A 23853-nucleotide genomic window follows, 5' to 3' on the forward strand; every position below is an offset into this window, starting at 1 on the left:
AATGTGCATCTGTAGAGTTCATCCCACTAGAAACATGTGGTCCTCCTTCATGATAACTGCCAATCCCACACCGATTTGCACGCAAGCAATGCAATTGCAACATTTGGCTAGACTGATCTTCTACCTCCAACCTATATCCCACATCTGGCACCCTCTGACCACCATCTGTTTGGCCTTCTGATATGCAGTATGGCAATTAAAAATCACCAATGTCAGAGCTCTTAACAGTTTGTGTCACTTCACTCAACAATGGAAAAACTTTAAAGGGTGATAAAAACTTTGTTTAAAAAATGACAATACTTCTGAAACATAGAGGATGTAAAAGTGCTTGTTAAATAAATATGTAAATAATACTGCCTTTCATATTCATATTGCGAGGTGAAGGATTATATATGCAAGGACTTATCATGGAGACTAAATGTAGTTTTTATAGATATACTGCTTCATATATCAATTAAATCAAAAACCAGGTGATGAAAATCAACCAACTTCCACAAGAGTACACACACACACACACACATGTGCATGCAAGCACGCACACATTCACATACACAACCCTTCTTCAGATATAATAAATAAATAAATATAGATAATAAGCCAATGAAATAAATAGGTCACCAAATTGCTGTTAATTCATACATTTTGGAACACCATTATGAAGATATAGTATAAAATGTGTTAATTCTATAAGTTTGGATAGTGATTTCAGTTAATAATTTGTTTTTCAGATCTCTGTGGATGAGAAACATATGCTGATTATGGGTGGATGTGGAGGACCTAATATGGTATATTTTCATATTTCAGATGCTTTAATTATATATTTGGATTTTGATTTATTTACGAAATTTTATGTATTTCTGATGATCTTAAACATATGAACATTGTTCAACTTATTGTAATCAGTACTTCAGATTTCAGAGAGAAAGAGAGACAACTCTGTTAACTTGAGATTTGAATACCTGTGAATTATACTTGTTAGGAAAAACATATGAAAGGAGATTATTTTAAAAAGCTGAAGGGATGAATGAGAGGGAAAAATTTTTTTCTTGAAACTGAATGAATTGAAATGAATTTAATTGAAACTGAAATGAATGGGTGGTGATTGATAATTGTACATATCATCATGAGTTTAGAAGAAAGTAGTTGAATTATTGATAGTAATTCTGGTGAAATTCCATATGGAAATATAGGTAGAAGATACGTACAGCAGAAACTGAAAACTTATTGTGTTAAGGGTAAACTAATAAGAGGAAGAAAATGGCAAGCTCAGACATATGATCAGTATTCGTTCATGAATTTTGGATTTCTCGGGGGGGGGGGTTAAAATTGTTTATAGTAGGGTTTCCCAAATGTGGTATGTCTACTCCTGGGGGTATGTAAAAGGCTTGTTTTTAATTATCTTTTCAATACACAGGCACACCATAAGAAAAGTGTGCCTTCATGTGTGAACATATCAAACATAGATTGGCTGTAAAAAGCAAGCTCTACAGTCCTTACTGGCATACTATATGGGTACAGTGATGGAATTTGTTAAACTTTAGGGAAATGTTGTGATTCTGTGGTGGATTCCAGCCTGTCTGTCTAATTTATATCTTATGTATAAAAGGGAGATTTTTTCCCATTGAATCTGGTGATCTCTATCCATGGTATGATCTGTCATCCCAATGATGGGTATGTTTTGTGTGTTCTTTTAGGTAGATGTTGGCTGTTTTTCCAATTTATCCAAAGTAAGGTTGCAGGAACAAGTAATACTGTAGATATCGGATTGATCTTAGACGGTGGAAAGGATCTTTTGGTAAGTGGATAAGGATAGCTAATTTTTGGTATGGCTTGAAGGAGGTCTGCATATTTATTCCTTTTAAGAATGTCAGTTTTTTTTTCTGATGCACCTCAACTGTACAGGATCGGAATGGATTTTTTTTTTTGTTTGTTTGTGTGTGTGTGTTCTTTATTTTGTCAGTTTACTCCCCTAATTTTTCTTAGAACCCTAAAATCTGTTGTCCCTAGTCTTTGATCAAGTGCTTTATTTCTAACCCAACTCTCATCCATAACTTAAAACTGGATTAAACACTGTCTTATGTACTGCCAGTTTGGTGTTTTGGCTAATTTCTCTCTTATTCCATATATATTTATTCAGCTAGCTACGTACCCACCATACCAGCTTTGCTTATTCTATTGTCTATTTCCAGATTTAACTTGCAATATTCACTAAAACCTGTGCCTAAATAGCTGAAATATTTAACTTGTTCTATCGGATCTCCATTCAAGAATGCAGCTGAAGTTTTCTAAGTTCCTGCCTATTTTCATAATTTTGGTCTTTTTATTACTGATTTTCATGCCAAATTTGTCATCATCATCAAATTCCTGCCATGTACCCTCAAGGGGTGTACAGGATATGATAGTACTACATGAAAAAAATTACTTCATTACTAACTTCCTATCTACAATTTTCCTCCAAATCAGTCTGTTACTTGTCAAGACTCCAACATTATCAGATCTTATATTTCTATCGTCTAAGGCACTTTATACCGTATCAATCCACTAATTATGTCTTAGTCTTCCTCTGGGTCGTTTTGCTGCCAACCCGCAGAGAACACTTGTTTCGCTAATCTTTCTTCTCCCATTCTGTTTAAGTGACCATACCACCTGAGATTAGCTCTGCTAACGCATTCCTGGATGCTGACAATGTCAAGTTCTTTCCTAATATCCTCGTTTTTAATATGATATTGCCATTGATGCCATCTGTTCATGCCTATAATCTTTCTGAGGACTCTCATATCTGTGGTCTCTAGTCTTTGGTCAAGTGTTTTACTTCTGACCCAGCTCTCAGATCCATAAGTTAAAACTGGTTTGAACACTGTCTTGTATACAGCGAATTTAGTGTTCCAAATAATTTCTCTCTTATTCCATATGAATTTATTCATTTGACTTCCCACCATACCAGCTTTGCTGATTCTGTTGTCTATTTCTATATTTAATTTATCATCTTCACCTTGTCATATGCCTTTTCTTGATCGACAAAACTTAAATACAGATCTTTGTTATATTCCAATGCTTTCTCAACTAATTGTCGTAAAGTGAAGATCTGATCCTGACAGCCTCTATTTGGCCTGAATCCAGCTTGTTCTTCACTAAGCTTTTCTTCCACAATTCTTCTCAACTGTTTCTCAAGTATACTTGCATAGATCTTGCCAGGAACACTCAGTAGCGAAATACCTCTGTATTTCTCACATTCAGTTTTATTTCCCTTTTTATATATGGGTACTATGAGAACTCTACTCCAATCATCTGGAATTCGTCCCTCTTTCCAGGCTTTCTGAACTGTGCAGTGCAGCCACTGTAAGACTTTTATACCACCATACTTCAACATTTCTGGTCAAATATCATCTACTCCTGCCGCCTTTCCACATTTCAAGCCTTTGATGGCTTTTTCTACTTCAAGTATGGATATGTATTCCTGACTGCATGCCTGGTCAGTGTTTTTTATCACTGTGCTGTCATCACTGCTTGTTTCATTTAGCAGTTTTTCAAAGTAATTACTCCATACTTCAAGGATATCTTTTTCTACCATTTTCATGTCACCTTTATCATCTCTAACTCCTTTTACAGCACTCTTTCCTCCATTCCTAAGCTTCTTCAACAACCACCAGAATATTTTGCCACCTTCTTGATATTTATTTTCTATATTCTTGCCAAAGTCTTCTCATGACTTTTGTTTAGCTAGTTTTACACACTGTTTAGCTTTCTTGCATTTGTCTCTGTATTCTGTAAGAGTAAAAGCTGACTTATTTGCCAGGAACTTTTGATATGCTTTCTTCTTTTTTTTTAACTGCCTCTTTAACTTCCTGTGGTAAAAAAAAATTCTGATTTTTTTATCCAACGATAAAAAAATCAGAACTTCCACCAGGGAGTTTTGATTTTTTTATCGTTGCACACAACCTCATCACATGCCTCTCTGGCAGAATCAATCAATGTTTTCTTCAGAGTTTGCCACTGAATCTCCAAGGTTTGATTCCTGTTCTCAAACTCTTTCATTTTCTTTTCAATAATCTTTCCGTATTTTAGTCTACAGTTCACATCTGAGAGCTGCTCAACTTTTATTCGCTTTAAAATCTTTTTACATGTTATTGTTTTCAATATGAAATTCAATTTTATCCTGCTCAAGACTAAATAGTGATCACTTCCAATTTCAAATCCTCTGTGCACTCTGGTGTCCTGCACCAGGGAGAAAACATCACTATTAACAATAACATAGTCAATGAGACTTTTCTTATTCCTAGCCTCTTCTCTCCATGTGATTTGTGCACATTTTTATGTTGGAACATGGTGTTAGTAATAACCAGTCCATGTCCTGAGCAGAAAAAAAACAGATATTTGCCATTATTATTAACTTTGCTCTTTTCTCCAAATTTTCCCAAAATATTTTTGTATGTCTCACAATCATTTCCTACTCTGCTATTTAGATCCCCAACAAGGACCAACTTTTCCTTTTTCATTGTGTCAGTTGCTTTTTCTAAAGAGTCAAAAAATACCTCCACTTCTACCTTAGTAGAACCTTCTGTGGGACCATAGGCACAAATAAGTCTCATTGTCCAGTTCCCCATTCTCATATTTGCCCACATTACTCTACTTGAGACTGACTGCCATTCAAGAAGATTAGCCTCGTATTTTGTGTTGAATACTATGGCTACTCCTTCTTTTCCTTGATTGTCATTGCCTGAATATAACATTTTGTATTTATTGCTCAGAAAGATCTCACCAGTTTTGGTCTTTTTTGTTTCAGTCACTCCTGTTATGTCGATCTGGTACTTATCTAATTCCTCAGCTGGCTCCATTTCTTTGCCATTCAGGCTTCTTACGTTGATAGTACCGATCTTTAACTCTGGTGATGTTGAGTTGGGGTTTGTTTTCAGATTTGTTCCAGTAGCTGACTTTTGGCTGTTCGCCCTGGTTCCCTGGTGAAAACAACGGGAGCCTTGTTTAACCGGGCGACGCCCCAGTCGGCATGAAATTTTGTCATGTTGTACCATCATTTTTTATTTTGGTTTAACCAATAAGAATACAATTTGGTCGGCTAAATCCCAAATTGCTAGCCCATCCTCGTTCATTCAGTATCAAAGTAGATACCCAACAGGGTGCACCACGAGACATTAGGTCAGAAGCCCTGGTCATTCAATTTTATTTCTCTTTTTATATATGGGTACTATTAGAGGTCTACTCCAATCATCAGGAATTCGTCCCTCTGTCCAGGCCTTCTGAACTATGCGGTGCAGCCACTGTAAGACTTTTATACCACCATACTTCAGCATTTCTGGTCGAATATCATTTACTCTTGCTGCCTTTCCACATTTCAAGCCTTTGATGGCTTTTTCTACTTCAAGTATGGATATATATATATGCCTGTTGAGTGTCTTTTACCACTATGCTATCACTGGTTGTTTTATTTAGCAATTTTTCAAAGTAATTACTTCATACTTCAAGGATATCTTTTTCTCCTGTTTTCATGTCACCTTTATCATCTCTAACTCCTTTTACAGCACTCTTTCCTCCATTCCCAAGCTTCTTCAACAACCTCCAGAATATTTTGCCACCTTCTTGATATTTATATTCTATATTCTTGCCAAAGTCCTCCCATGACTTTTGTTTAGCCAGTGTTTAGCATTCTTGCATTTGTCTCTGTATTCTCTAAGAGCACAAGCTGACTTATTTGACAGGAACTTTTGATATGCTTTATTCTTTTCCTTCACTGCCTCTTTAACTTCCTGTGTCCACCATGGAGTTCTAATTTTTTTATCCTTGCAGACAACTTCTCCACATGCTTCTCTAGCTGAATCAATCAGGGCTTTCTTCAAGGCTTGCCACCGAATCTCCAAGATTTGATTCCTGTTCTCAAACTCTTTCATTTTTTCTTCAATAATCTTTGTGTATTTTAGTCTACAGTTCACATCTGAGAGCTGCTCAACTTTTATTCGCTTTAAAACTTTCTTAGATGTTATTCTTTTCAATATGAAATTCAATTTTATCCTGCTCAAGACTAAATAGTGATCACTTTCAATTTCAAATCCTCTATACACTCTGGTGTCCTGCACCAGGGAGAAAACATCACTCAACAATAACGTAGTCAATGAGACTTTTCTTATTTCTTGCCTCTTCTCTCCATGTGAATTTGTGCACATTTTTATGTTGGAAAATGGTGTTAGTAATAACCAGTCCATGTCCTGAGCAGAAATCCAACAGATATTTGCCATTATTATTAGCTTTGCTCTTTTCTGAAGTTTTCCCAAAATATTTTTGTATGTCTCACAATCATTTCCTACTCTGCTATTTAGATCCCCAACAAGGACCAACTTTTCCTTTTTCATTGTGTCAGTTGCTTTCTCTAAAGCCTCAAAAAATTGCTCCACTTCTACCTTGTTAGAATCTTCTGTGGGACCATAGGCACAAATAAGTCTCATTGTCCAGTTCCCCATTCTCTTATTTGCTCACATTACTCTACTTGAGAATGACTGCCATTCAAGAATATTAGCCTTTCAAGATTATCCATTCAAGATGGTGAAGCTGGCCTTTCTGATCATGCCCTGTGAACACTACATCATCGTTTCTCAAACTGTGGTACATGTACCACTAATGGTACATTACGTTATTTTTGGTGGTATAATTTTTACACAAAATATATAAATAAATGTTCAGAAAAATGTATTTTAATATTGTAACGAGTAGACTGTTCCAAGAATTTAGCTTGTCGAATCGAATAAGATGAACAAATAAATTTTATTGCAGTTTTATGTGAATTTTCGGATGCAAAGTCTCATTAGCGTGTCATAAGGGTTTTCATATTTATTGTTTATTTTGAAAAAGTATTTTATGGTGGTACATATATTTTTTGATTCTTATTTAAGTGATACAAAATTTAAAAAGTTTGAGAACCTCTGCTCTACATAGTATTGACTGGTAAAGCACCAGTTGTTTACATCACACCAAAACATGGTACGAACTCAAATTTAAGGAATCCTGCAAGATTCTTATCAACCACCCGAATCTGAACAATAATGATGGTCTAAAAATACCAAGCATATGGAAGGCACATATTCTACTCACGGAACCTTTCTCTCCATGAGTTAAATAAACAGGACTGTAGATAATCCAGAATCCTAAATCAAAAATAACAATTAATGATAAAAATAGGACATCATTGTTACTGAAAGAAGACTATCTATATAAGAAAGAATGTTTTTCTCATGTTATGTTAAATAGAATTTAGCTTTGATGTAGTTTCTAAATAATTAAGTTGAAATTTTTTTTTTTTTCATTAGAGAGCATTCATGCCAGTAGAATAACCCGTGATCAAATCATTGTTTCTTCAGCTTATTGTGTGTAATGTAACTCAGCTTGTCCTTGTATATTTGTATATACTCCAGATGATGATCTTAATATGAAGATCGAAACATCAGGAAATTAAAATAGTTATTTATAACATGTTTGTAAAGTCCATCATTTCTAAAATGAACAATTTTATATCCTTCTTTATTTAGATACTATGAGAACTCCATTCCTACCATCTGAAATTTTACCTTCTTAATTATGCAGTACAGTTACAGGAAAACATTTTTACCCCATATTTGAGCATTTTTACCCCATATTTGAATATCATCTACTTCACCAGCTTTTCCATATTTGATGTTTCTAATGGCTTATATATATATATATATATATATATTAGAGTTACCAAGTAATTTTATAAACGTGGTTATTTTACTCCTAATCCCAAGTAAGCAAACAGTTAAGTTTACGCCTGAAACGTAGTTTAAGTCTAAAGGTGGTGCAACACCAGGGCAACTCATTGTAAAGGCAGGTAAAAACCTGGTGTTGCACCACCTTTAGACTTGAACTACATTTCAGGTGCAAACTTAACTGTTTGCTTACTTGGGATTAGGAGTAAAATAACCAAGTTTATAAAATTACTTGGTAACCCTAATATATACATTATTCCCAAGGTAAAAAAACTTATTTACACGCACACGCACACACACACATGTATATAATCATCAGCAGCCATTGTCACTTCACTGCTAGATGATGGCCTTTTCTAAGATGACTCCATGTCTCAGTGTCTTTTCTTTCCTATGTCACTCCTGCAGATCTGATGATATCATCAACCCAGCATGATTTTGGTCATCATTTTTCCTCCCATTGAGTCCAATCAAGTATCTTTTGTCATTTGTTGATCTTGTCTTCAAGCATTATGCTCAGTCCATTGTAACTTTAAATGTTTCACTCTTTCTATGATGTCAGAGATTTTTGGTTTGATTTCTTATCCTTGTATTTCCTTTTGTGATCCAGTCTTGTGATACGAGGCATACTTCCTTCCATATTAAATCACACTATTCTTAATTTTTGAATTGCTTTTGCATTTAGTGTCCATGTTTTACAGCTGTAGGAAGAATACATTGGTTAAAACTTTCCTTTTCAGACATAATGGTATTTTGAATATTGTAATTTTCCAAATCTTTCCACCCAAGTATTGTATGCCCTTTAATTTCTTCCATAGTATTTTGATCCACTGATATTAATTATCCTAAGTATATATAATGATCCATCATTCAATTTCATCATAAATGATTTTTATTATTTCTAGCTGTACTTTCTATGAATTAGAACTATGGCTGTACTAGCTATTTGGAGTTTGTGGATATGAGTCTGTAATTCATATGCAGTTGAAATCATCTTCTAAGCTTAAATGGCCTTAAATATCCATTTATCTTCATGCCTTTTTCTGTTTGAATATATTATTACAAAGAATAAATATAACTAATATTTTACTGTATGCACTATTGTGAATATATACAAAGATAATGAAATAAAAATAAATGAAAAAATTTCTGAAAAATAATCTGTAAACCAAGGAGTAACACAGGGATGCCTTCTGTCTCCAACACTTTTTAATATTTATATTAATGAAATATTAATACGGCAATCCCTTGATTAATGCACCTCTGATTAGTGCATCATTTTTTTTCTATATCCACATTCGATTAGTGTGCCTCTGAAATTCGATGTGCCTATATCCACTATGTTCCAAATTTATCGCCAAAATTTATGTCTTCTGCTAATTACATAGCATTTTGATGGTCATATCTCGTGCCTCCTTTGCAATTGTTTTCCTTACTTTTTTATTTTTAAGTATTTTCCAAACCTTTCATCATGAGTAAAAGAATTAGTGAGCAAAAAAGTGAAAGTGTGAAAATGATTCGAGAAGTAATCGCATTGGAAGAATAACTTGAAATAATAAAGAAAAATCAACAAGGTGAGTTCCAGAGCAAAGATAGGACAGGAACACAAAAATGAGTAAATCAACTATAAGAGCAATTTTAAGCAAAACTGCTGAATACAAAGAGAAAAGTAAAACTGCTTCAAGATCATCATGCATGCACTTGAAATCAAAGTATTATAATGATTGAATTACAGAGACTTTGTTCTACACAGATCGAAGATCGTGACCAGAAACCTACTAGCAGCACTGACCTTATTAAATCAAAAGCAATAAGTCTCTTTGCAACCTTGAAAGAAAGGGCTATCAGTGATGGTAAAGAGGAAGAATTCCACGCTAGTGCTGGGTGGTTTGAGCATTTCAAAAAGAGAAACAGCCTACATAATGTTCTAATCACAGGCGAAGCTGCAAGTGCAGATAAGGAGGTGGCACAAATTATCCAGAGATTTTGAAGAAAGTTATAGAAGAGAGGAGAGACTATTGTGACCAACAAATATTTAATGTCGATGAAACTGCCTTTCTTGGAAGCAAATGACTTCCAAGACTTTTCTGGCCAAATAAGAGAAATCTCAGCCTGGTTATAAAGCCGCAAAGTCGAATGAAATTACTGCTAACGCTAGCAATATGCAAACCATTTGGAAGCACATTCTTCCACATGGTGCAAATGATTTTAGAGGCTTTTCAAAATGACTCTAAGTTAATTAAATCTCATTCTGAGAAATTGAGTAATTCCGACATGCTAAATTTAGATGTACAGCGGGAATATCCTGAAAAATAAGAAGAAAATTTAATCACTGACAAGCCCAAAGAGATTTCACAGAAACAATTTCAAAATATTTTTCGTACAATCAAAGTTTTCAAGCAGCAATCCTTAAAAGCTGACCCTGATGAAGAGAGAAGCAGTAACATTTGCAGAAGTATTAGAAGAGACAATAGGGCCATACCATCAGTTGTATGAAAAAAAGAAACAGAATGTCCACCAAACTATGTCAGCTCAATTCTTTGTTAAAAAGCAGAATAATAAATTTATATTCTGAACATGTTTTATTGTATTTCAGCTTCATGGGTTTCCTTTAACTAGGCCCTAAGATTCTTTATAGAAGTTTGGTTTTTTTCCAATGGAAATGATTCTTTTATAAAAAAAAAAAAAAAAAATTAAAGGTCAAAAAAGAAATTTGAAAAAAGAATTATACTTTTTCCCCATTCAATTAGTGCACCTGTTTTAAAGAACGCATTAGGTGCATTAATCGAGGGATTGCTGTACAGTGGACAGCAATCCCTTAAACAATCTAGATATGGAAATTTCCCAGAATAACGAAATAAATACACTATTATTTGCAGATGATCAGATAATCATCTATCAGACAAGGAAGACAATTTACAAAGAGCAATATATAATTTAATAAATTATATTTAATAAACATTATAGTAGAACAGTTTGGAATGAAAATATCCATAGATAAAACTAAAACAATGGCATTTTGTGGACAAACTCCAGTTAGAAGTAAAACAGTCATTAATAATAACATAATAGAACAGATAAATACTTTCAATTATCTTGGATGTGAAATATCATATAAAGGAGAAAATGACGTAAAATTAAAAACTTCAAAAATTTAAAAATTATAGGCTTTATAAATAGAACACTCAATCCAAATATTGAACAAAAAGAAGGAAGCTTGAAAATATACAGTACTTTTAGGCATGCTGTTTAGTTTTTAGGTGCAGAGAGCAAACCAATGCTTAAAGTGAACTGTTATAATTTACCTTGCTCTTCATTTCTTACCAGTGTAGTTTAAAATTATGTACAGTGCAGTTTCTATAAGAATTACATTAGAAGAGAAGAATGAGTTATTAGCCTTCAGGAATCCAAATGAAATTTATGGGACTTATTAACACTTCCTTGTGTTATAAGTTCTGCAACCTTGTGTTCAGTTGATATGGGAAAAAAAAAAAAAACTTTGAATAGAGAGTAGAAATTCACAAAAATGTAAGGTTGAGATATACATTGTCCTCTGCAGACTCAACACTTTTTCTACTATTTAATAAACAAAATTCAGTTGTGTCATCACACTAGGTAATGAAAATCAGATACCAGCTAAATAGTTTCACTGATATCTGAATTAAACTCAATCTATAATTGGCAAAGTAGAGGCTTTTTCCATTCATCTGCAACCTGTGAAATTAGATTTGCATGGTTTTTTGATATTTGCAATATTAGCTAGTTATTCATGATTTAGCAGTAGAGAGACACACAGTAAGTATAAATTTACTAATCTAAAATTTTGGTGAAAATGTAATCAACTATCTTCAGAGCCATCACGAGAACAAAGAGAATATACTGAAAACAGCAGATATGTGCTGTGCATTTGAAAAGCTTTAACTGAGTAGCTAAGCTGAGATGATGCATGCAATAGAATAACCTTTAAAAAAATCAAAATAATTAGATTGCGTCTGTTGGTAAACTTTAGTTTCAGGTATTCCTAATTAAATGCTCTTTCTGATGATATCCCAAAATGACAGATAGCCATTGATTCATTTTTATTTTAATGTAGCTGATGTAAAAGACTCTAACAAGACTCCTTGAAGAGAAGGCAAACTTGAATGAACTTATTGGGGAGGAGGATCATCTGCTGGCACTTGATTTTATTGTTGTTGTTGGGTGTCAAAGCATTGTCTATCTGTTCAAATTAATTTTTCTTCTTCATGGAATTCTTGTGTTCCTATTTGATTTCTGAAGATCAGCAGGTTTGACCATAATACCTAAGAGGACAGAAAAAGGGAAAACTCTTAATAAGTTCCTTTTTTATTTTGTTATCTATTATATACACGTTATTTCTCTGAGCTTTGCTAGCTGCATAAATTTTATTGAAATTCACTATTTGGAATCTTTATTGCTGAAATATGTTCAGACTGTTTTTATTGACATAATGATTTGAAATGATATTTACAACAGCTCTAACGCAATGGAATTTAATGAAATTTGATACTTTAATGGTGGTGGGAAGGAACCACGTTTTTAGTCAGTTCAATCGATTATAAGATTACACTATTCTCCACCTCGACAATATACTCAAACTGTCAAACACTTTGCAGACAGTATTTTTACTCTTTTGAAGTTACCTCTGGTGTTTATTTATAGTAATATTTTCAAGAAGAAATACTGTATATAAAATAATTATAAAAAAAAAATCAAAAGCTACTATGTCTCTATTGCAAAAGCTTCAGTGAGAATAAGGCAGACAGTTTGAAGAAGCACTGTTGTGAAATGCATCTTACATTAGACAGTAAATTTCCAGTTGATAGCTGTAGTCATGTCAGTGAAATTGCTTATCTAAAATCACAATTTCATGATCAGAAGAGCATCCTGAGTCAGTTTTTTTTTTTCTCTTCAAATGAGCTGATGATTATAGCTGTAAACAGCTCGCATTTTGGCTCAAAAGAGAAACTATTTTCTATTGCTGAGATGGCAAAGGAAATGTTGATGAAGGTGATGGGTTAAACTCTCTTGGGGAATTATAGTTCAGAGGTAAAGAATGATATCCTGCAAAAAGTGAAAAATATGTAGCTCAACTGCAGTAGAGTTGTTTGAGAGAGTACTGGAATTATCAGAAAACATAAGAGCAGCTGCTTGAATAATTAAAAGGCTTTGTGTTTTTTTGCCAGTGCTGGACAATTCGACTGATCTCACTGATACAGCATAGTTATTCCTTTGGAATTGGTTTGTGCTCCCTGATCTTAAAATTTGTGAAGAAATCCTTGTGTACAGTTATTTTTCAATTTATGATAGCAATCCCATTAGCATGTTTGCCAAATACTGCTTTGCTCTTGCATCCTATAGACCAGGGTGTTATTGTTACCAACAGCTTTTGTTCAGGCTGTTACTGCCTAACAAAGGTGAGGAAGCTCTCAGAATTTTAGTAGAAATATAATGTCTTGCATTATAGAAAAAATGTGGATGCAGCATGGAGTGAAGTGACAGCAGAATATATGAATGGTGTCTAGAAGAAGCATTTGAAAATGTGTGTTCATACTTTCGCAGGATTCAATAAAAATAATGCCTTACAAGAGATTGGTGACAGGAGAGTGTTGGTAGCTAAAGAGTTGAAAGTTAACAATGAAGATGTAAGCAGTTAGTGGAAGCCGAGGAAGAAGAATCCTCAAATGAAGATATGATAGAACTAAAAGTAGAGTTGCAGAAGAAAAAGAGAGATAAAACAAGAAGCCAAGCCTCAAAAACATTTATTACTCTTATTATATGGATGTCTCCGTGGAGTTAATAGATGAATCATTGAAGACCTATGCTAACCATCATTCATACCATACCTATCATACAGTACCTCTGCTCCCACGCGGTTAGCCTAATGGCTTTGTGCTTCACAACCATATGCCTGGGGAAGGAGTGTCCTGGGTTCGATTCCCGTCGCCAACGTGAGGAGCTTAAGGATCTTCCTCAGCCATAGCCAAGTTAGTCGGTCTTGGGCGTGGATAGCAGGGTTTTTCTCCCCAGTTTATCTGGGGTTTTTCATCCCGCAAGCAGGCAAACCGGCCCTCGTGAACACACGTGGATCTACAGTCATAAATACTTAACCCCCCATGAGGGGGCTCAACTCGCCCCAATAGGGACGGGGGAGAAAAAGGGAGGAAACTTCATATGAATAAATAAATTAAAAAAAAGTACCTCTGCTGACATGTAAGGCCATTGTGCGAAAAGTTTTTGCCACCCGTTGATAAAAATGTACAAAATGTTTTAAAACAAATGTAAATGTTAAAATAGATATATCAGAACAAAATCTTGTATATATTTTTACTTACTGTTTTTGAAAATCAGACTATACTTTCACAAATATCACAACAACAGAGAGCTCTGATCACAATCAGTGCATGTATGGTAATGAAATCCTTCACACAGCCATTGTAGACGTTGTCGCAAATGTTCCAGTATTTCAATAATCGAATATCATGTTCAGATGACTACAAAGCTTTAATTATAGAGAGCCAATAGAAAGATGGAAGGGGTGTTGATTTGTAGAAAGACATATAAGACAACTCAGCTCAGCTGGTACTTGTAAGACTGAGCTTCCTGGAACTGCAACAGTATATCCTTCACACAGCCATTGCAGATGTTATCGCGAATGTTCCAGTATTTCAGTAATCAAATATCGTGACAAATGACTACAAAGCTTTAATTTAGAGAATCAGTAGAAACAATGGCTACAACTTTTGCCCAACACAGCTCCTACCAGATGGGTCTGTTGCATTGTCACCCATGGAAAAAGCTAATCTGACATCATAGTGTTCCTCAAATACCTGCATAGATGATTTTGGTAAATGTCTCCCAACCACTTCAGACACCCAGTATTCAGTGCCTCCATTTACCTCTCACCAGAAGGTGACCAGAAAAGTTCCCTCTAAGTTAGTTACCAAAAAATCCTCTAGCCCTGAAGGCATTCCTCCAATTGTCCTGAAGATTTGCTCTTCAGAGCTGACTCCTTTTATGTTGTATCTTTATACTTTCTTACTCTACTGCCATCTATCCTACATTGTGGAAATTAGCCCCTCTACAACCTATTTCTTAAAATGGTGACAAATCTATACCATCAGATTACTGCCCAATCTCTATCATCTCAGTCCTCTGCAAAGTAATGGAGAGAATCATCAATGCCAGCTCCTACACTACCTTGAAAGTACTCAACTAAATGACCAATTAAGGCCAAAGTTGAAGCAGCAATGCCTGAGGAACAAGCGAGTTTTAGGAAAGGTAATGGCACCAGAGATCATAGAAAAGTATAAAGAATTTAGACTCACTATGGTAATGTGTTTCATAGACTACTCTGCTTTTGACTGTGTTCAGCATGTGAAACTGTGGGAAGTAATGGAAAGAATGGGTTTTCCTTGTATAGATTAGGAATGGCTAAAACAACAGTCAGAGACTTGTCTAAAATCTGGAAAGATGGATCTATCTCTACATGAACAAAGTTGAGGATTTTGGATGCAGCTGTTTTTCCAACAGCAACTTACGGATGTGAGACGTGGAACCTGAAGAAGTCTGATAGAAAAAGTATAGTTGCTTTTGAAGTGTGGTGTTACTGAAGGCTATAACACCACATTGAGGATATCATATACTGAAAGGTGGACAAACGGATGGGCACTAGAAAGGATCAATGGAACTTTAATGCTCCTTAAGGATATTGACAGAAGAAAGTTGAAATACTTTAGACATATTGAAAGGAGGGAAGGAGGATTTCTCAAAGCAGTAATAGACGGTAAAGATCTTGGAAAGGAGGAAGGGGTAGACTGTCCGTGAGATGGATGGATGGTATGTCTGGAGTGACTGATCTGCAGAGAGAGTTGAAGCCTCCAGATAAGCATACAACAAGACCACATGGCAAGGACTTGCGTGGCACATCACTGAGCATCTGAGTGACCATTCGGCATCTATTGATGTCCAATGAATAGATGGATGAATAAATGACCACCAGCATGGATTCTGCCAATGCCATTCAACAGGGGATCTGCTACCAAATCCATTGAAACATGCGTAATTGCCACCAACATCCCTTCACAGTCTAACTCCATACTTATAGAACAAGTTTCTCTTCCTCTAGGAATAGATGTACCATTGGGGAAGGAGGATGAAAAGTTGTTTCATTATGTTTAAAGCTAAATTTCAATATGCATATGCAGTTAATGGTGCTGTATGTTTTTATAGACTTATAGGAAAGTGGAAGAATGGTGGCAATTAGTTTGGTTCAACAGTAAGTCCCCTTGAAAATATCTAAAGAGAAGACATAATAGGCAGAAACAGAATGTCTATGAGAAAGTGATTGGAGTGAGTTTGTGAAAGTGGTTAAGCAGACTACACTGCCCTCTTCTGGTGCATTTTTAGGGAGGTTTTTTGATTCCCACCCAAATGTGAGAACAGCATCTTAGGTGGGAGGAGGAAGATTTGAGATTTTTATAGTGTGTTAGGAGTCATACAGGTTAGAAATTCATCTTGAATGGAAAAGGATATCAGATTTTTTTTTAAGCTAACTGTAGAAATGGGATTCTGAAATCATTGAGTCATGCTGTTTTGATACATTGTAGTGACCAGTGAACATGATACTGAGAATGATTGATTAAGGAACATTCCATAAAAAAGGGAAATGGTACATTGTTATAAAATATCAAAAGTTTATAACGAAATATCAAAAGGGAGACTTACATATTTAGAATGAGAAGTGGTTGTTATTGGAAAGCAATAAATATAGTAAACAAATACAACAAAGTGCAGCAAGGAAAGTAAATTTTGTCAGTTTTCTTGTGTTTTTGTGTACTTTTGATATTTTTTTACAGACAGAGGGCATTGTCAAGGCTACCTGTGTGGACAGGTTATCCTTTCCAAGCATGATAATCTTAACATTACCCTCTGTATATTATGCTAACACTCCCTCCAGGCATAACTCCAACAGAATTATAAAATCAACGATTACATGGAGATAAACCTCCCACAGCCTTCCAGACTAGTTTGACAAATATACATGATCTTAGTTCAACTTCAGTGATGTTCATTTCTGTCTCCAGTCTGCAATGCCACACCAGTTTTCATGACAGTAACTTAAATTTATGCTTCAACTACTGCTCATCACAGTTTTCCTTGTTATACACTTTGACTTTTTTTTGTCTCAAAGGTGTTGTGCATGTGTTCACTGTAGTATATCATGTCAGTGTTCTGATTTAGAATCTCCTCTTTTTGATCTTTTCTTGGCTAAAAATCTCTGTACCTATATCAGATTCATTTGCTGTTACTCTTCTACCCCCCTTCCTCCTCTGAACTTTTTGATTTTTTTTCTCCATTCCAACTTTCTTAATAGTGAAGTCATCTTTCTTTGATATTTTAATGTTCACAACTCTAATTAGGTGTTTCCTTTTCCAACAGATAGAAATATCAAGGCATTTATCACATTATCTTATACAAATTGTTTATGTTTTCCAGAATACCAAATAACTAACTACTCTTCATGCTCACCAGATTTCTTTCTCAATAGTGATCCTTGTAAGTATACTGTAGATGTTTATATTTGTTCTCTAAGCAGTTTAGACCACAATCCAGTGTTGATTTCTTCTCCCATGGAGAAACATTCATCCAACACTCATCCATGTGTTTGTCTGGCTTTGTAATCCCTGGTTAAGATAATCTTTATGATCTCTATCCCACATTTCCTTGAATTATTGTATTTGGTCTTCTGTTCTAAATATTTGCATTGATCATGCCAAACAGTTCTTTATGGAGAATGAATGGAAACATTCATTCTCCATTCTTTAAACTCTTGTGCTTTATTTAATATCTAAGCCTTGATTCTCCAAAAACTGTGCTATGGGTTATATAAGAGAAGAACTGGCATACTGCAATTAGTTTTCATCAAAATTCTCATTTTTCTCTTTTCCTTTTTATAATAGTCTGAAATAGCTATATACACAAATGCATGGTTGTCATGATTTCTTGTTTCTTGCCAAAAATACTGTTTGTTCAATCCTGCTTTACCCGTGAAAAAAAGTTAATCTCCTCTCTTTTTACTTTTCTTCCATTTCTCAAGGTTTGCTAAGTTTAGCATACAACCACTAAACATGCTTTGAATCCCAGCCATGGACTTGGTTGTTTGTGAATGTCTTAAAGTGGAACATTTCATCACCTGGTGTGAGATCACTACACCGTTTATTGACGGTCTGAAGCAGCTCAAAAAAATGCCACATATGCTTTCTAGAGCAAGGTTTCTAGACTATCCACCAACCACCCTTAGCCCACCCATTGTATTTATACTAATGTACTGTTGGTTTTCAATCTATCATAGGTTGGATTTATATTAAAAGAAAACAAAAAAAGTTAGAAACATTTTTATGAGTAAGATATGTGATTTTTTCTGCACCAATTTCTTTCATGGAGTATTAAATTCTGATTTATAGCAAACAACAAATATGGCAGCAAAATTTGGATTCATGAGAAGAATTGCAAAATACACATTATTATACCAAAAAAGAACAAAGATATTTTAAAAGAACTAAAAATAAAATCAATAGAAGGAAAACTAAACAATTGCAAACAAAATTGGACAGAACATGTAAACTGAATGGCCAATACCCGATATCCTAAACAAATAATAAAATATAGACCAACTGGAAAGAGAATGCCAAGTAGACCTCAAAAGAGGATATTAGATGGATAACGAGACCAGAAAAGATCAATATGATTTATATCCATAATTAGCATTATGATAATGAGCAAACCAGTGTTATTGTTGTTATACTAATTAGACTCCATAAATCACACGCCACATTGTATGGTCAGTTTCTTGGGATAAGCTGTTAATCCATTATATTATTATTATTATTTTTTATTGTTACTTGTTGCCTCTGTGGGATCTAAATTTTTCCTTTCTTACAGCTTTTCAATGACATATGGCTGTTGACTATAACAGATGAACCACAGATACACTGGGAATGGCAAGAAATGTCTATTAGAGACAAAGATAATGCTGCACCTCATTTGGCATTTCATCCAGCATGCAAGGTAAGCAAGCGTATACTGATTTTTTCCTATCATACAGCATGATGACTTTTCATTACATGTAATGATTGATATTTTTCTGTTAATAAGCAAATTGAATGTAGGTAATCACCACTTGTATTATTTTCTTTTGTCTGTTATGTTTAATTAAAATATGTTATATTATATAGTTATACTTTATGAAAAGTCAGCTACTGGAAGAACAGTCAAACTCAATGCTAGCATAAATTCAAGATGAGCACTAACAGAAAATGAGGAATTAGAAGAAGAAGAATTAAAGAAATGACATGTAGACAGTGTAACTGAACCAAAGAGTGTCTTCTGCATAACTACAAGATAATATATTCAGGAAATAGTGATCAGTAAAAGGAAGGAGTAGCTATATTATTCAACATTAAACACAAAGATATATTCTTGAATGGTAGCAGTTTCAAGTAGAGTGACGGGAACAAATATCTAAACAGGGTTGTGCTTATGGTCCCACTGAAGATTCTATTAAGGATGAAATGGTGGAATTTTTCAAATCGTTAGAGGAAAGCAGCTGACAAAGAAAAGCTTATCTTCGTTGGAGATCTAAACAGCAGATTAGGAAACAAATACCAGATATATAGAAATGTTTGGAGAAAAGAGCAAATCCAATAATAATCGTGAGTATCTGTTGGATTCCTATTTAGGACATGAACTAGTCATTACCAATACCATGTTTCAATATAAAAATGTGCACAAATTCACATGAAAAGAAGGCATAAGAAATCAGAAAAGCCTCATTAGCTATGTTATTATTGATAGTGATCACTATTTAGTTTCATTCAGAACAAAATTGAATACCACATTGAAAAGAAAAATGTTTTTATATAACTCTCACCCAAGATTGTAAACCTATAATATATTAGCGTGTAGGTTTTTTTTTTTTTTTGCAAAGGAGGGGGCAATATTTTTCCTATTTTTTATTTATTTCATATTTTATGTATTTTTGTTTATTTTTTACATAATCCAGAAACTCTGCTCTAGAGAAGACCAAATGTGGAACTTTTCAAGCCACTCCAGGCCTTCAATAAGCAGGGTATCAATCTCACATTGGGAATTGAAACTCATCATGAGGAACTACAAATCCTCTCAAAGAAAGATTTGAACCGACAACCTGTTATTTGAAGACCTTAACCAACTAGGCAATCAAGAAAGTTTTAAAAAAGAATGAAAGTTGAACACTTTTCAGAGGTGAACTTGACACTTAACATACAAATATTATTCAGGAAAAAAATGAAAGCATCTGAAAACAAGAACCAAACCTTGGAGACTTGGTGATGCAGTCTGAAGGAAAGGTTATTAAATTATTCAGGGAGGCATGTGGTAAATTGGTTTGCAAATCCAAACTTCAGTCGACTCAGGAAGTTAGAGGCTGTCTTGAAAAAGAAGAAAGTATATTCAAAGGTTAGAACCAATAAATCAGCATGTACCTTGAGAAAAGACAGAAAAACATAAGAAAGTTAAGCTATATGTAAAAATAGCTAATCAAAACATGCAAAGACTTTGGCAAGAATATTCATCCATTCTGGTCTTCAGTAAGATGAATATCCATTCTTCTGCCCATAGCTTCATTGGACGTCATCAGATGCTGTACAGTCACTCTGCTCCTCAGTATTATGCCACATGAACCCTTGCAGGTGGTCCTGGTCCTGTTGTAGACTTTTACTAAGACTTCAACTCTCCAATGACCAGTCACTCCAGACACATGCCATCTATCCATCCATCCCATTGAGTGTCTACTGCTTATTCTTTTTCATGGAACTTTACCTTCTATTACTGTTTAGAGAAGTCCTCCTCCTATTCTTTCTGTATGTTGAAAGTATATCAGCTTTTTTCTGTCAGTACCCTTTTGTACTGACAGAAATATTGGTTAGCACTTTAAGACCCCTAAAGGAATCTTAAAGTGCTACCAATCCTTTCTAGCACTCATCCATTTGTCTACGTTGTGATGCCACATCTCAAAAGCAGCTATCCTTTTCCTCTCAGACTTCTTTAGGTTCTAAGTGTCACATCCATAAGTCACTTGGTGTATTCAGAATCCTCAGCATTGTTTCTATAGTGATAGATCTGCCCTTACAGATTTTAGACGAATTGTTCTTGTCCCTGACTGTTGTTCTAGCCATTCCTGATCATCTTGGGACTTCTGAACAGCAATTCTTCACATTGATGATGGGTTCAGGTACTCAAATTTGCTAACTTCAAATATTTCTCCATTAAGGTACACTTGTTTTGGTCTATATTTAGGTTAGACAGGAGGGTCAGGAGAGATTCACAAGACCAAACCACGTAAAAGACATCGAAAAAAGAAGACAGCGTATTAACATTCCACACAATTACCACTAGCCATCAAGTAGTTTGGCAAATAACAAAATGCCATATATTGATCATAATTGTTTTACAAGAAAGTTCAAGGAATCCTCACAAATGCTTAGGATCTCCACACAATGTAACAAAAATCAAGGTTTAATTTTACACCAAGTCTGCTTTCATTAAAAATCTAACTGCCACAGACCTAGGATATGACGTGTGATGCTACAGAATGTGACAGCAACAACTAGCAGTGTTCCAACACACATATATACACACACACACAGTAATGAATTTAACATCTTTATTCTTTTTTCTTAATTGTATGTACTAGTTGTGAAGTTATAATAACATCTAATGGGTGCAATTAATTGTTTATAGTTTTTATTGTGTAAAACTTTTTTGTACTAGTACCCCTGATGATATAAGTCTGACAAATTACAAAACTTGTAGGATTATAATTACTTATTATTTTTTTATTAAACTCTACATTATAATATGGTCTTAATACTGAAAGCTTCTCAAAGAACCATAATCTTTGTCTTGCTCTTGCTATTGAGGTTAAGTCCTCTGTTCTTGTTGATCTCATTAACTCTGTCAAGGAATTGTCTAGTTCTTTTCTGTTCATTACAAAGGAGTACTGTATCATCAACATACCTCAGATTGCTGATCCATTTATCACCTATCCTAATTCCTGTCTTAAGCTCACTCAGCATACACATATCTTCAAGAATAGGTATGAGAGAAAGTAGGCATCTCTGCTGAACTTCCCTTCCTACCTAAAACCAGTCAATTAATCCAACTCCTGTTCTTTTTATGTGGCTCTTACCCCAAAAGTTTTGTAAACTTGTAGTGCATTTGTACTATGGCTTCTTGCTCACTGTACAAGATAGCTATCAACCACCCAATAATATGTTGAGTATTATTTTAATACCTCCCACAATTTGATATGCAAAAGACAATCAAAAACTTTGGTATAGTCCATGAAGCAACTTACCAAAGGAAGTCCAAACTCTCTATACTTCTCAATGATCTATCTGAAGATATGATCTTTAGTGTTCTTACCTTTCTTGAAACCTGTTTGTTCCTCAGGCATCTCTTCCTTGACATTAGCCTCAATCCTATTTATAGTGATCTTTAATAGAATCTTGCTTGCATGAGACATTAAACTAATTATTGTGTACTTTCTTTCAAGGTTACAAAGTCATCAGCATTCATTGTGTAGAATTTATGGACACAAAAACACATACTAGAGTAATTGCTTTACTTACAATTAAAAAAAAACAACATTGTTTTAACCTCTATATCAGGGACATCATCAAGAAAATATACATATGAACAAGACACAAGCTACATGATACTACAGAAAAGTAAGATAAATCTTACTGTTCTCTTAATTGTTTACACTAGCCTGACCTCTGGTGAAAAAAAAACAATAATAAAAATTAATTAAAATAAACCAGAGCAAACCTTTTTAAACATATAGGTACTTTCTTGGACATTACTCCATTTAACTGATTATTGCCATTTCTTTACTTTCCTCTAATCATTTAAGAATATGTCCATCTTCTTGACATTTGTACACATTTCAACTCCAAATTCATTGAACAAACTTGTCATCATTTTGTTGCATTCCATATATCTCTGATTACTTACTATTATAATAACGGAATTAACTCATATAAAATATTCTTTATTTGTAGAATTTTCACCTGATTATCACAAGCATCATCATGGAGGTGCAAAGGCTAATTAAACAATAACTGTTATATTCACAAAGCGCAACCTAAGTGGTTAAGGTTAAATTTCCTAAATTTATTTATATAATTATTAAATGTAATTGTATACACACACACACACACATATATATATATATATATATATATATGTGTGTGTGTGTGTGTGTGTGTGTATACAATAACAAGTTAGGAAAGATTTGCTGATTTATAGAATTTAATTTATAGAATTTCCTAAATTTAAATTTAGGAAATTCAGTTATTGTTTAATTAGCCTTTGTACCTGTACTGATGATGCCTGTGATACTCAGGCAAAAATTCTACGAATAAAGAATATTTTATGTGAGTTAATTCCATTATTATAATAGTAAGTAATATGTCTACTCATGGTATTTCCTTACTTAAACTTATATATCTCTGATGTTAGGAATGCCATTCCTATATTGTTCTTACCAATGAATATAACACCCAGTTTTTCAAGAAAGTCATTAATAGATTCTTTCTTTCTTTTCCTTTGTCTGTTTGCCACATGCTACATATTTAAATAAAAGCTAAGCTTTTATGTATTATGTGATGTGTTAATGCAGCTATCTGTTTTGTTACCAATGGCTGTACATGCATTATTTATTAATTTATAATTCAAATTTGAAAGAATAATATGTCTCACAAATTGAAAAAAAAAAGTTGCTATACTTGATTTCCAAGATAATTAAATAAAATTATGTATATTTGAAACCTTGACAATTAAAACTAACATTAATGATGTAAATGTCCATTGCCCATACTTAATCTCAGAAATTTGGAACTCGCTCATTTAAAAAAAGTCTACAAAAAAGAAGCACTGGATGGCACATCCATTATCTATCATACCACCACTCCCAGTAGTACTGTGTTATGAAAACCTTAGCAAATAGAGCCAACCATCTGCTTGGATCATGCTAGCCTTCTACACTGAAATGTCACATTTA

At 34.2% G+C, this 23853-nt stretch overlaps 1 protein-coding gene across 3 annotated transcripts in view; it reads left to right on the forward strand.

The window, feature by feature from the left end:
• Positions 1 to 23853, forward strand: part of LOC150107578 (F-box only protein 42-like) — a 190802-nt gene that overhangs the window by 93805 nt on the left and 73144 nt on the right. For all 3 annotated transcript variants that reach the window (XM_090391401.1, XM_090391402.1, XM_090391403.1), the window contains exons 6-7: positions 729 to 785; positions 18693 to 18818. In XM_090391401.1, coding sequence (XP_090247527.1) covers positions 729 to 785; positions 18693 to 18818 — 183 coding nt within the window. The remainder of the gene's footprint in view (positions 1 to 728; positions 786 to 18692; positions 18819 to 23853) is intronic.

The sequence above is a fragment of the Typopeltis vanoorti genome, chromosome 4 (assembly GCF_054136105.1).
Source record: "Typopeltis vanoorti isolate ZY-2024b chromosome 4, IOZ_Tvanoo_1.0, whole genome shotgun sequence".
Taxonomy (NCBI): Eukaryota; Metazoa; Arthropoda; class Arachnida; order Uropygi; family Thelyphonidae; genus Typopeltis; species Typopeltis vanoorti.